This window comes from Gymnoscopelus microlampas (genome assembly GCF_963454915.1).
Source record: "Gymnoscopelus microlampas genome assembly, chromosome: 7".
In the NCBI taxonomy this organism is placed as follows: Eukaryota; Metazoa; Chordata; class Actinopteri; order Myctophiformes; family Myctophidae; genus Gymnoscopelus; species Gymnoscopelus microlampas.
The window spans coordinates 26,726,305-26,739,036 of NC_139944.1; the positions used below are offsets into that span (position 1 = coordinate 26,726,305).

Here is a 12,732-nt window from a genome sequence, read left to right on the forward strand (position 1 = left end):
ACTCAGTGCAGAAGTGCTGAAGTACAGAGACATTTGTCTCTGTAAGCTATGTTGTTCCTAAGATTTGCTATTTTTTTCATTTTGGGGTTTGGGTAGGATATGTGTAAGATTGAAAGAATATTGTACGGTTAATAATTAACTCCATGGGACATTATTTCAGCCTGGTACCTGGCAGAATCGTACAATACACACTTCAAGGATTGAGAAAATGCAGTTGGTAAGAAAAATCCACCTTAGTTAGTTGGTAAAAACTGAATTATATATGTGATCTGACTGCTTTGTTTTTTGCGTTTTTTGTCCTGTAATAGACTCAAGATGTACTTGAATCTGAATAATAACCACTTTATTGAATTCCTTGGGTCCAAATTCTATGGGGGAAAACAGTTATTTGTTTCTGTAGGTTGTTTCCTTCAAAAGTTGTGCTCTTTTCTATTGTTTCCATTTTCTGGTTTGGGTTCAGGATATGTGTGATAAAATGAATCCCATGGGATATTATTTCAGCCTGTTACCATGCAGAATCTTAAAATACACACTTCAAGGATTAAGAAAAAACAGGTGGTGAAAAGAAAATCCACCCTATGCGCGTGGACCCCACTTTCCAACTAGACTATACTATGACTAATAATCTTTGGACTTTTTCAAAAACGGGTCTGGAATTAACTGGGAGGCTGGGAAACAGCCAATCCAGGGATTTGAAATGCTAGCCTATCCTACTGTTCACACACCTGCTCATCTATTAATAACATCATATTGATATTCTGACATCTGAGGTGATTGAGTGAGCGCATGCAGGTTTATGGTCTTCAGATCTACACAAAATACACACACCAGGACACACAATTATCAAAACACGTTTTCAAATATAATTTATTGCACATTTAAGATCAAACATAAAGTGGCACAATACCCATTTCGATCCTTTTACATCGAAAAACAAAAAAAGACAAAAATAAGTAGTCCTTACAAAATGCTCACACCTTCCATTCTGTTAATTGTCTGTTTTAACCTTTTATAATAAAAATGGCAACAAAAAAAAAGAAAGAAAAGTTGCAGGAATGCCAGACGGAAACTGCATAGATTTATTAAAAACTGACGTTGCCATCGCCTATGGCACATAGAATCCAATTAGACCTTGGCTTTTATGCTTAATTTATAATCTGTCGTACTATGGTGTCACGCTCTGAAAATAGCAGATCTACAAGCTCACAACGCATAGCATTGCAGATCGGCTATTTCCGGCACACAGCGCCGTTGTACAGCGAAGTATAATGACGCTTCACTCACACATAACGAGCCCATTGTCTCCCATTAAAGAGGAAAGCACTACCGGATGATGGCTTCCCAAGAAATCCAAATGCACCATTTGTGATCATGGCTAATACACGTACAATGTATGTATTAAGCAATGCTATGTCGTGAAATACAAGCCTAATTCCAACAATTCATGAAGGGATTACAAAAGTAAATTCTTTCCCCCAAATATAGCATGATTCCGTACAGAGTTGAATGTAAAAACAAACACAAGCCCTTAAAGCCCCAGTTAGAGTAGCATTTTCTTACATGTAGGGCAGCAGGCGTGCGTTACTAACCCTCCCACTCAACGTACAGTTTAACCCATGGAAAAGAAAATGAAAAAAATACATGATAGTCACAGTCATTTGTTTCAGATACTATTTACAACTTATCTAATTTCACAACCTTAATTGTGAACTCCTTTGCCATAATGTTAAATGTTCACTTTTTAGTCACCCGCATCATGAATTAAGTTATCCAACATCATTTGACACAAATTTTGTATTCCAATTTCAGAGTGTCAGAGAGCTAAAAGCTCCAAAACCACATACTACCACCCTTTGTTATTGCTGTATGGTATGTCTTGTGATAAGTGTCTCTATAGCAGATCACATGTTTCTCTTTGAATAGACTGCGGTTATGCTGCTATCTCACAAACTGAAACCTCAGAAAGTGAGCCAAATTAATCGGACTCAAACATGAGCTATTTGAACGGGGCTTGCTTGAAGCAAATCATGAACAGCTACAGTATATGTACAGTATGACAGAGGGAATTTGCAGCGATAAGTACGGTACAAAAATCAATACAAGGATCAGTATCGGTTGTTGGCACAAATGCTTTCAAGTCTCTTGCTTTTCAGGACCTGCCTCGCCTCCTTTAACCTTGAGTAAAAGTAAACATACATGTTGATGTACAGTGCAGTATAAATACAGAAAAAAGCCAAGGGTTAAGAGAAGTACAGCACAACAGCATGCTAACTGCTTCTAGATTGAGCTCCTCGAGGCCATAAAACCTGCAACACAGTTTTATTAGGGTCACCTGATGTTGTTTTACAGTTTCATTACGGCTTGCCCTGTTGCATATTGTGTCAGTGTTTCTCGATTGTCAACTGAATTGACACCCCATTTTAGCAGTTGATAACAGCCTAACTTCTCCAGTCTGTTGATTATCTGACAGAGACAGAGCTGTACTGTACATTTCAGGCAAATGGCTGCCAGCTTTAGCTTAATTTATATTTTCGTTTCATGGCCCTCGTTTCATGGTGTTGCTCAACAATAATGTGAACACTTTATTTCAGTTGTAAATGCATAATTATTTTTTTCGAACAACACGTGTCGCAAGGGTCGTGCAAGGAAGTATAAATTAGTCTTATGGAAACTGAACAACATCCATTTAAACCCAGAAATAGTAAAACATTATGTACATGGACAGCAGTAAAAAAAAAAAAACGACTTTTATTGGCACAGAACACAGTAGGCTGTCACACCCAAGGTTTCTCCCATCTTGGGTTAAAGCAGGATTTAATACAGTAACACCACAGTAGCAATTTCAGCTGTTTGCCATTGAGTGGTTTCCTAAAGGCCATCAGTAAAGATAATCCGTGCCATTGAATAAACTGCCCTGATAACCAACATGTTAAGCTCATGACCGTACCTCCACTTTAAATACCTCCAGGACAGTGCTAGTCAGTTTCTATCAAAGCTTTTCCAGTTCAATAAAAAGTGATTCAAACACGAGACATTCAAATATTACTTACAACCAAATCATTGTTTTTCTGCAACATTAGGGTGAGGATGAATGCAGTTGGCAAAAAAAGGCCTAGAATGTATACCAAGAACAGATATAAGCCCTAGTGTAAAATAACAAATCAAAGACCGCCTATTTTCAGTGTGTTACAGAATCTGCCACCGCCTGTCAAGCACATTTACCCTGACACAACCATGATATGGGTTGTTAACGACCGGATCTATCCACAAGAGAAAAATACAACGTACTGCAGAAACCTTTTTATGTCACTTAAAAGTCTAAAACAACAGGACACATTGTCCAAGTAAACATAAATAAAGTTGCAAAAGAGATTTCCGGAGCAGAGCTGTTAGGAGACACTTTAAGAAGAAGCAGCACTTGAGAATACTGGAAAGAGAGAGAGAGAGAGAGAGAGAGAGAGAGAGAGAGAGAGAGAGAGAGAGAGAGAGAGAGAGAGAGAGAGAGAGAGTGAGAGTGAGAGTGAGAGAGAGAGAGAGAGAGAGACTCTGAAAGGCTGACAGACATAAATAAAGAGCAAGAGAGAGATATAGACAAACAAGACAGACAGACAGACAGACAGACAGACAGACAGACAGACAGACAGACAGACAGACAGACAGACAGACAGACAGAGAGAAAGACAGACTTTCCTTTGGCACCTGTGCCACACTGGCAGTGTTCTTCCAAAGTTGAGAAGAGAAGGAGAGGAGGTACCAGACAAGGGTGAAGAGGAGGTGCACTACAGAGAGAAGAGAGGAACTTTAAAGACAACGCCAATGTTTCTCCCTTCTCTTCCACCGCATCACTCCACTCACAAGTCCTGAGTCCTGATTTAGCTCCTGCCACATCAGCGGGAACCTCTCAAACGTTTTCCCCTAAGCAGTCTGCCCAGAAGAGACCATTAAGTAAGTCGCTCCTTGGTTCTTGCTTCTGATATACAGGTGAAATCTTGAATCCTGTTTCTTGGTGAAGTGTACTGTATTTTTGACACAGCGAGTGTTCATCAGAAAGTAACCAGTAAAATCCTCAGGATTAAATCAACACTGGGGATTTTACTCAGTAGGTTCTCCTGCTACTTCTGTAGAAATTCATTTACGGCTCTAAAAAAGGGATAGTTCGCTTGGTTCATTTCTGTTTTGGCGTCACCCAGAAGATCCCTTTTAAGTTCCTCCCAGATGAGATCTGAAGAAGGCTCTGATTCGAGGTTCTTCCCACAGATGCTTCCTCTGCCTACGCCTTGAGGTTGGTTAAGTGCAGGTCATTGTGTTGTGTGTATGTGTGTTTGTGTGTACAGGTATAAGTATGTTTGTTCTCCTCCTCAGCATCAGTTTGGCAAATCGTTCTATAGGTTCTCCCCTGGCTGGTACTGGGGCTCTGTTGAGGTGAAGTAGTCCTCGAGGAAGCCCTGCAGGTACTCGAAGGTGGGCCTCTCCTCTGCATCCTTTCTCCAGCAGGACAGCATCAGCTCGTGCATGGAGCTGGGGCAATCCGCTGGGCAGGGCATCCTGTAGCCACGTTCCACCTGGTCCAACACCTCACGATTTACCATGCCTGGAGAGATGGGAGGACATGGTAGATGATGGACACTGACTAGTTTTAAAACACCTTCCTACCCAAACACAGGATCTCAATAGAAGAGCCGAGAGACCACCTCCAACCAGTGCAGTTGTGTTACTGTAGTTGTATTGACATACTATACCATACAAAATAATGTTTTATTTACTAAATAAAGTTCAGTCTTAATAAAAGTTCTATTTAAAAATGTTTAAACGGTAGATGTCTGATTTTGGAACAAAATACATTGCCTACACAAAATCAAATCCATTTGGAGAATTTCGAACAGGCATCTGTGTGGAAGCTAAATGAGATTTGTAATCTTTAAACACAGAAATAGATATTGGATACATTGTTCAAATGGTGATACTGCATATTGTTAGCTAGTAGATACCTGGATAAGGGACCCGTCCTTTAGTTGCCAGTTCTGTCAACAGAACACCAAATGACCAGACATCCGATTTGATGGTGAAACGTCCATACAGGGCTGCCTCCGGTGATGTCCACTTAATGGGAAATTTGGCTCCTGAAGCATCGAGACAAATACAAATCAATATGCAAAGCATGATTTAGCTTTGTTGGTATTGCACTTATTAGCCGAATTACATGAATATAGGTGTGTCAAATAAGGTTGTTGCTTACAATAAATATGCTATTTTTGCAAAATTACATATTTGTTACATCTGTGATTTCTCTCTTCTTTTGGCAGCGTACAATCATTTTCTTTTTGATAGTTAATGATAGTTTAATATTTCCCATCTGGCATGCTGCTTTCAACGGAATAAAAAATAAAAGCTTGTACATTCACCCATTTGCTACATATTCGCATGGCCTGGTTTGCTCATACACTGTAATTAGAACCCGACCGATAACAGAGTTTGGGGTCAGATACCCATCCCGAGCCAATTACCACTGTTTTGACTTGTATTTAGTCAAAAAGTGCAACATTTTCTAATCAATTTAAACATGTTTGATTTTATTAACTTACTTTTTGCAAACTTGAATACTTTAATAAAGTATTCAATCAATTCAATCAATCAAAAAATCAAAAATAATAATACACAGACGGACCACTTAAAACATATAAAAATGTTTCACAAATAGGCAATAGCCCATCTACAAGCTCACAATGCCATGTGAAAATGTTTTAAAATGTTCACTTACAGTGTAATGAAGTAAAAAATTGGGACACATCAGTTGCATAACAGCTGATGCCACCAAAACAAAGTAAAACTGTCTGGCCGATATATCGGTTTGGCTCTTGAAATGACTATTGCAATGCACTATATCATGGCATCGACCTCTCCCTACTCAAGCGTTTGCAACTTGTCCAAAGCGCTGCTGCTCGCCCTCTCACAGGTATCAAAAATATAACCACATCACTCCAGTTTTAGCCTCTCTCCATTGGCTTCCGGTGAAATACAGAATTGATTTTAAAATCCTATTATTTGCTTTTAAATCCATCAATGGTCTGCCCCCCCCCCCATATATGGCTGAACTTCTAACACCCCATAACCCACCCAGAGCACTAAGGTATGCTGACCAGTCGCTGCTGACTGTGCCATCAAACTTAACCCTCAAAACCAGAGGGGATCGCTCTTTTGCGGTGGCAGCCCCACAGCTGTGGAACAATCTCCCCCTCCACATCAGAACTGCCCAGTCCATCCAGATCTTTAAGACCTTACTTAAAACTCACCTCTTCTCTCTGGCCTTTAACCACATCCAATCATACATTTTCCTGTGTTAACTCTTATCTAATCGTTTCCCTACACTCTGTAAACCTACATAGGTGCAATTATACAACACACAACATGCTATGCGTTTTACACTTCATTATGTGTTTTTTGTGTTCTTTTTTGATTTGATGTATTGTTTCTTTCTTTTTTCTGCTTTTACCTGTGCAGCACTTTGGCCAACTAAGGTTGTGTAAAAAATGTGCTATATAAATAAAGTTTGATTGATTGATGATATGGTGTGGAAGTGCTACAAATACATTTCCAGCACTACAGTTCAATGTTGCCATATCTGCTTATTATAAGCGACTTTTGGCTTGTTTTTCTGTAAAGTCGTTTGTAAATATTGGTAACTACGGGTTGCGTTTTTTTAGGCTTCTTTCTTAAGTGTGCTTATTTGGGCTTGCTTCCTAATGTTGATTGAACATTGAAAATGTTCATGTTAAGGACCCCCCAAATTAATATGCATTTGTCCGCGGACCCCCATCTGAAATCTGTCAGGGACCCCCATACAAGATTTGTGTAGTTCAAATGTATTTTTCTTTCTCCAAATAGCTGACATATAGGGTTAGGGACCCCACAGGACCCCCTGTCACTTCTTTTGGGCTAGTTTTCATAGATCTGGTTGCTTGTGGTGTGATGTGGTGGAAGAAGGTACAGTGCAGCCGTACCCTGTCTAGCAGTGTACTCATTGTCCTCTATGAGTCTCGCCAGACCGAAGTCAGCCACCTTGCACACCAGGCTGTCTCCCACCAAGATGTTGGCAGCTCGCAGGTCTCTGTGGACATAGTTCATCCTCTCAACGTATGCCATGCCCGCCGCAATCTGGAGAGCGGGAGGAGAGATGAGAGAGAGGAAGATAGTTCAGAATGAAGAAGACATTTTGACATTTATATTCTGTGGTTTCAGCTGAATTGCCCGTGGTCGTACTGACCATGTGAAAGCGTAAACTGCTTTAATCACTTGAACCCCAGCATCCCTATTCTGTGGTCTACAAGCTCTGTATTACGATGCGTTGTGAGCCTGTAGATCTGGTGTAGGGAAATACTAGCGGACCTGGTGTAGAGCCCTGTGGGACCCTGGTCCACTAAGTATACAGTATAGGGTTTAAGTAGTTAAAAGTATGCACAGTGAATGGTCTCAGGTTTACCTGCGATGCCATGTCTACCAGCTGAGGCAGACGGAGCATCTTTCCTGCGTCTCCTTTAAGGAAGTCCAGTAAACTACCTGTGGAGTCAGGAGGAGGGTTTAGAAACACTCAACAGAGACAGACCATTCCAGACAAGACTGCTCCACTTAACATTACATATAAATCACAGAGCACCAATAAACACTAGGAAATTGGTGTTTTGGTGAACTCATGTACGCATTGCATAAACAGAATTTCATTTAATCGTCTACCAAGTGTCCATAAATCCATGGAATGTCTATGGTATATGTCATTGAATACTTAAACAAAGGGTGAACATGGTGATGTGTGTTTGGAATATTATGTATGCATAGCTTAACAGGTTATCACCATTATTCCATTCAACCCATCTGCTTTAAACCCTCCCGTCCCCGTCCCCCGTCCCCGTATCATTTGGCTTGAAAAGATTTAGGAGGTGAAGACAGCTCCTAACACACGGCATGGCGTGTGTGAACACATGCACGCCTCATTAATCCAGAGCACAATACTCTAGTCACCCCTTGTAGGGAGAATTTGAGTCTCGTCAAGCTGTAGGTCCAGACAACCACAGGCCAAATCAAATAAGACTCAAGTTCTCATTTATCCCCAAGTGTTGTAAAACTGCTCAACTGTAACAGACTTCTGATCCGTGCCTGTACTTCCTCATTTTCTGCACTGCACATCGTTTACTTAATGTGTCTTACTGTATACAGGGATTAAAGCAACTGAAAATCTTGAAACAGTGTGAAAGGAGCCTCCCACACACTGTGTTTCATAAACAATATGTACAATTAGGATGTTTTGGTAGCCATACAGCCAACCAGTTGGAAGAAATTGCAAATTGAGGCTTTAACCTTTGCTTTTATGAGATATCAGAAATGATTAGGCTTTTCTGGGAGATTGTTTTATTCTATTTCTAATTTGACCACTTCAAATACACTTTAATCTTAAAATAACTAATAACCGAAAATAGGCTATCTACAAGCTTACAACGCGTTACCCTGCGATGCGTTGTAAGCTTGCCTATTTTCGGTATGTGACATGACGGAAGAATCCAAATGACTGAAATCAGTCGTGACGACTGAGAACTTTAATCAATGTATGTATATGCTGCATTTTCAACACATCACTGATGTGCGACCAATAACTCTCTTCACCTTGGGCCATGTACTCTGTGACGATGTAGATGGGCTCCTCGGACACCACGGCATAAAGCTGCACCAGCTTCTCGTGTCTCAGCTTCTTCATGACCTGAGCTTCCTGGAGGAAGGCCTCCGGGGACATGGTGCCTGGCTTCAGGGTCTTGATGGCCACCCGCGTTGCACCATTCCATGTGCCTGCAAGAGTGCACAGTGAACATCACTCGCTTGCTAGATCGAGACACGACATGTCACAGGGTGATGGTATCGTCATAGAAGTAGAAATAGGGAATGGCAAGATATTCCACACAGTGAGAGTGTGGCGCTATGGAAGTTCTTTACGATCAGAGGGATATATAAAAAGGAGCAATAAAACAGACAGACGGGAAGTGTATTTCCTTTGACCTCTGCTGAGAAGGATGTCGATATTATCTTACTGGATATCTGCCGACGTCTGCGGGGAATAAATCAGTGGATGAATTCTAGAAAAGATGTACGGTTCCTTACCCATCCAGACCTCTCCGAAGCAGCCCTGCCCCAGTTTGACATCGAGGCGAAGGGACTCCCGGGGGATCTCCCAGGCGTCCCTGGCAAGACCCTGAGTCTGTGGCCTCGCTACAGGACACACGTCCGTCAAAGCATGACACAGTCCATCCGAGTGCTCTGGATGAGCCAAAATGAGAGAGATGAGGGAGTAAGAAAAAAACAAAGAGGGAGTCAGGTCAAGGACAATGTGTAACAGGGCAAGAGATACAGGGAGAGTGAGGCAGAGAAGGGACGGGGACATAGAGAGAGCGGCATGTCCAGGAAAGCCATACCGTCGCTGTCAGGTGAAAACCTTGGTCAAATGGTCAATACCTACATTGGTCAGAATTTATTGAGAGGATAGCCCCTTGAGATGAAGCAGCATTGCTCACCCTCTATTATATATATAGGTTGAAAATGGGCAAAGTCGCTACATTTGTGCGATAGTCTTATATGACGAAGTAGGGCATTAATTTGCAAAATAACGAAACATACAAAACCTGGAGATATCAGATTTCTGCCAGACAGCTATGATATGATAAAAGTATCTAAAAGGAATCATGGACGTACATGTTGTGCGAGTACTCACTGCGGTAGTGGAAGACTAGCTGTTGTAGGCTGCTGAACTGCGTGCGGGAGGTGATGTAGAAGCCGCCACTGTCCAGCTTCCTGATCTTGTAATGTTTAACATTGAGACCTTTGGTGTTGTCATAATCCAACACTGACAGGCAGTACGCCCCTGTGAGGCAAACACACAAAGCAAACGGCTCCTCTGTAATCGTTATTTTAAAATCTTCTTAAAATACACAGTGACAAGATATAGTATGTCTCATCAGTAGGGTAAGGGTTTCAACGATTCCGATCCATAATGATTCCTTCTTAACAGTCCGATTCCTTAACGGTTCCCTTTAACGATTCCTATAGGGGGTTTCGGATCACAACCCTAATCATTAGGTGTCGGGGAACATGGTCTGTGACAGGCTAATATGAACATGACTTCATCCTCGGTGTCAGATCCCACCCAGATTGCACTGCATGTCAAGCAGCCACTGTTATCCTAACAAGAGTGAACATGCACCTCAAAACTAAACGCTCAAGGTGGACAAACTAGATCAGTTTCAAGCAGTGGTCCGGGGACCACCAGTGGTCCTTGAGGGGGTTCCAGGTGGTCCCCAGCTGAATGATGAGTTGGTAACCAAATGGACCCTTATGGGGTAGATCTTTAACTCTTGAGAGCGTATTCTCAAGAGTTAAAGTATTGTTAAACATCAGCATTACTTAATTAAAGACTTGTTATTTTGATCAATGTTGGCCTGTAATGTCTTTTATGGTACCAACATCAATACATTATGGAATTGTGGACAAAATCTCATCCAACGACAACAAAATATTCAAAGTCTTGGGTCTGAGTCTAAATCTCATCAAATGGTGGTCCGTGGCTCAAATGCCAAATAAATAACGGTCCTTGATATGAAAATGGTTGAAAACTACTGAACTACAGCATAAAGAAAATATTATTTTCAAGATTTATATTATATATTTTTTTCAAGATTTACATAAAATACAAATAATTAAACACACAGACAGACACATACTGTATATAGTGTGTGTAAATTGGACTAAATCTGGTGTGTGCTTGAAGCCTTTGGGCTGAACCCCAGCAAATGACTGCATGTGTAGCGTCCCCACGTGACAACATGAATAACGGTTTGAACAGCCTGAACTGGCACACTTCAGCTCATCCATGTCACATGGTGAACTCTTCTTCTGACATATTATACACACACCCAGAGGCAAAACGTGCCCTACTCCAACAGTTTGCTGCTTGTTCTTTTATGTGTGAGTGACAAATAAACCCCTTTGAATCTTTGAATCCTCCCAAGCTCTTTTTGTAATGCTTGCGTCTTTCTACACCCTCTGTCTCTGCACTGTCTATTCTTCATTCCTTCTCCCCCTTTCTTAAAGGAGCAGTTCACCCAAAAAATTACTTATTTTCGATCAGGTACCCCATGAAGCCTTGAATTCATGGAGATTTCTTTGGAGTCTCGATGGAGACTCTTTGAGCCGGTCATCAAATTATTATCTCAGGAATGCGACAAAAACAAAACAATATCCATGAATTCAAGGCTTCATGGGGTGTGTAATTGATAGAAAATAAGTACTTTTTTGGGTGAACTACTACTTTAATGCCATACTCTAACCCAGAGTTTCCAGCTAAAAGGTTTGGGACCACTGCTCTAACCCCACCCCTCAATGTGTGTGTGTGTGTGTGTGTGTGTGTGTGTGTGTGTGTGTGTGTGTGTGTGTGTGTGTGTGTGTGTGTGTGTGTGTGTGTGTGTGTGTGTGTGTGTGTGTGTGTGTGTGTGTGTGTGTGTGTGTGTGTGTGTTTGTGTGTGTTCGAAGAACAGACATTTACAACCAGGGGGGGAAATCCTGCACCCTCCTAGGCTGACCTAGTTCAGTGATTCACCCCTATCCATTCACAAGCACCCGCTCCGCTGTGGTTACATTCCTTCTCCGCCCACATTCCCCAAAAAGAAACCCTCCATAGAACCCGTCTACGTCACAGGGATTTCAAAGTGATGGCAGAGCGACGAAGACAGACACACACACACACACACACACACACAACTGTGCCTTGGGCCTGGAGAACAAAGCAGTAAATGCCAACTTCATTTACAATATTCCGCATGCATCAAAACTCTGAGCCTCTAATGTTCTGCCTCTTCTAAAAGTAAGATCCCAGCTGCATTGCAGAACAAGATGTTAGCTGCCGGGGACCAGCCAGACTCAAAAGAATGAAGCTAGCTTCCGCCCACATGCCTGGATTTCATAAGCTGACAATTAAAATCTCAGTCAAATCAAAACAAGTGAAATCAAAGATTGTGAGTATGTCGCCTCTCCGTGGAACTGCATTCACAACATTGTTACGATATTTTCATCTAATGTGGAGCGATTCAGTTTGATTACAATCACTACTCATTTTGAGACATTCACTCATTTCAACCAAGATGGTTATGCAGCAGACTTAGCAGATTGTCCTGTGCAACTAGCAGATCAGAACAACTCACTCAGACTTCTTAGTGAGCAGCAAAGTTCGCAGTACCGTGTGTTGCGTCCGCAGTCTCTTTGTTCCCACAGTTCCAAGTTCTTACCTTTAGTGGTCTCGCTCTCCCTCACCAAGAACGTTCCTCGTCTGTTCTGCAGGCTCAGAAGGAGCCTCTCCGAGTCCCGCCGAGTGATCTTCCCAAAATACCACCTGTCGAAGTGGGCCAGAGAGAATAATATATCAGTGAGAAGCTACCACTGAGCAGCTGAAGCAGTTAGGCGGGGAGAGCTGGTTTTGGCTGGGCTCAAAGGCACCATGAGGCACATCTTAAGATGGCACATGAGGAGATGACAGGTCTGTAATAGGTCTATATGCTCTGCATTGAAGACTATACTCATTTATGTTGGTTCTGTCAATACACTGCCAGTAGAGACAACTGTAGATCAGGGGTTCCCAACTGTGTGCCAAGGCATACAGGTGTGCCATGAGACAAGTCTAGCTGTGCCTTGAGATTTTGTGACAAC

The 12,732-nt window shown here is 41.8% G+C and overlaps 1 protein-coding gene across 3 annotated transcripts in view; it reads right to left on the reverse strand.

The window, feature by feature from the left end:
- Positions 1-849: 849 nt before the first annotated feature.
- Positions 850-12,732, reverse strand: part of LOC311049562 (proto-oncogene tyrosine-protein kinase Src-like) — a 28,318-nt gene continuing 16,435 nt past the window's right edge. For all 3 annotated transcript variants that reach the window (XM_084063202.1, XM_084063203.1, XM_084063204.1), the window contains exons 5-12: positions 12,315-12,418; positions 9,749-9,898; positions 9,142-9,297; positions 8,653-8,832; positions 7,478-7,554; positions 6,999-7,152; positions 4,989-5,120; positions 850-4,591 (exon numbers count right to left, since the gene is read on the reverse strand). In XM_084063202.1, the coding sequence (XP_083919328.1) occupies positions 4,383-4,591; positions 4,989-5,120; positions 6,999-7,152; positions 7,478-7,554; positions 8,653-8,832; positions 9,142-9,297; positions 9,749-9,898; positions 12,315-12,418 (1,162 nt within the window). In that variant the 3' untranslated portion in view covers positions 850-4,382. The remainder of the gene's footprint in view (positions 4,592-4,988; positions 5,121-6,998; positions 7,153-7,477; positions 7,555-8,652; positions 8,833-9,141; positions 9,298-9,748; positions 9,899-12,314; positions 12,419-12,732) is intronic.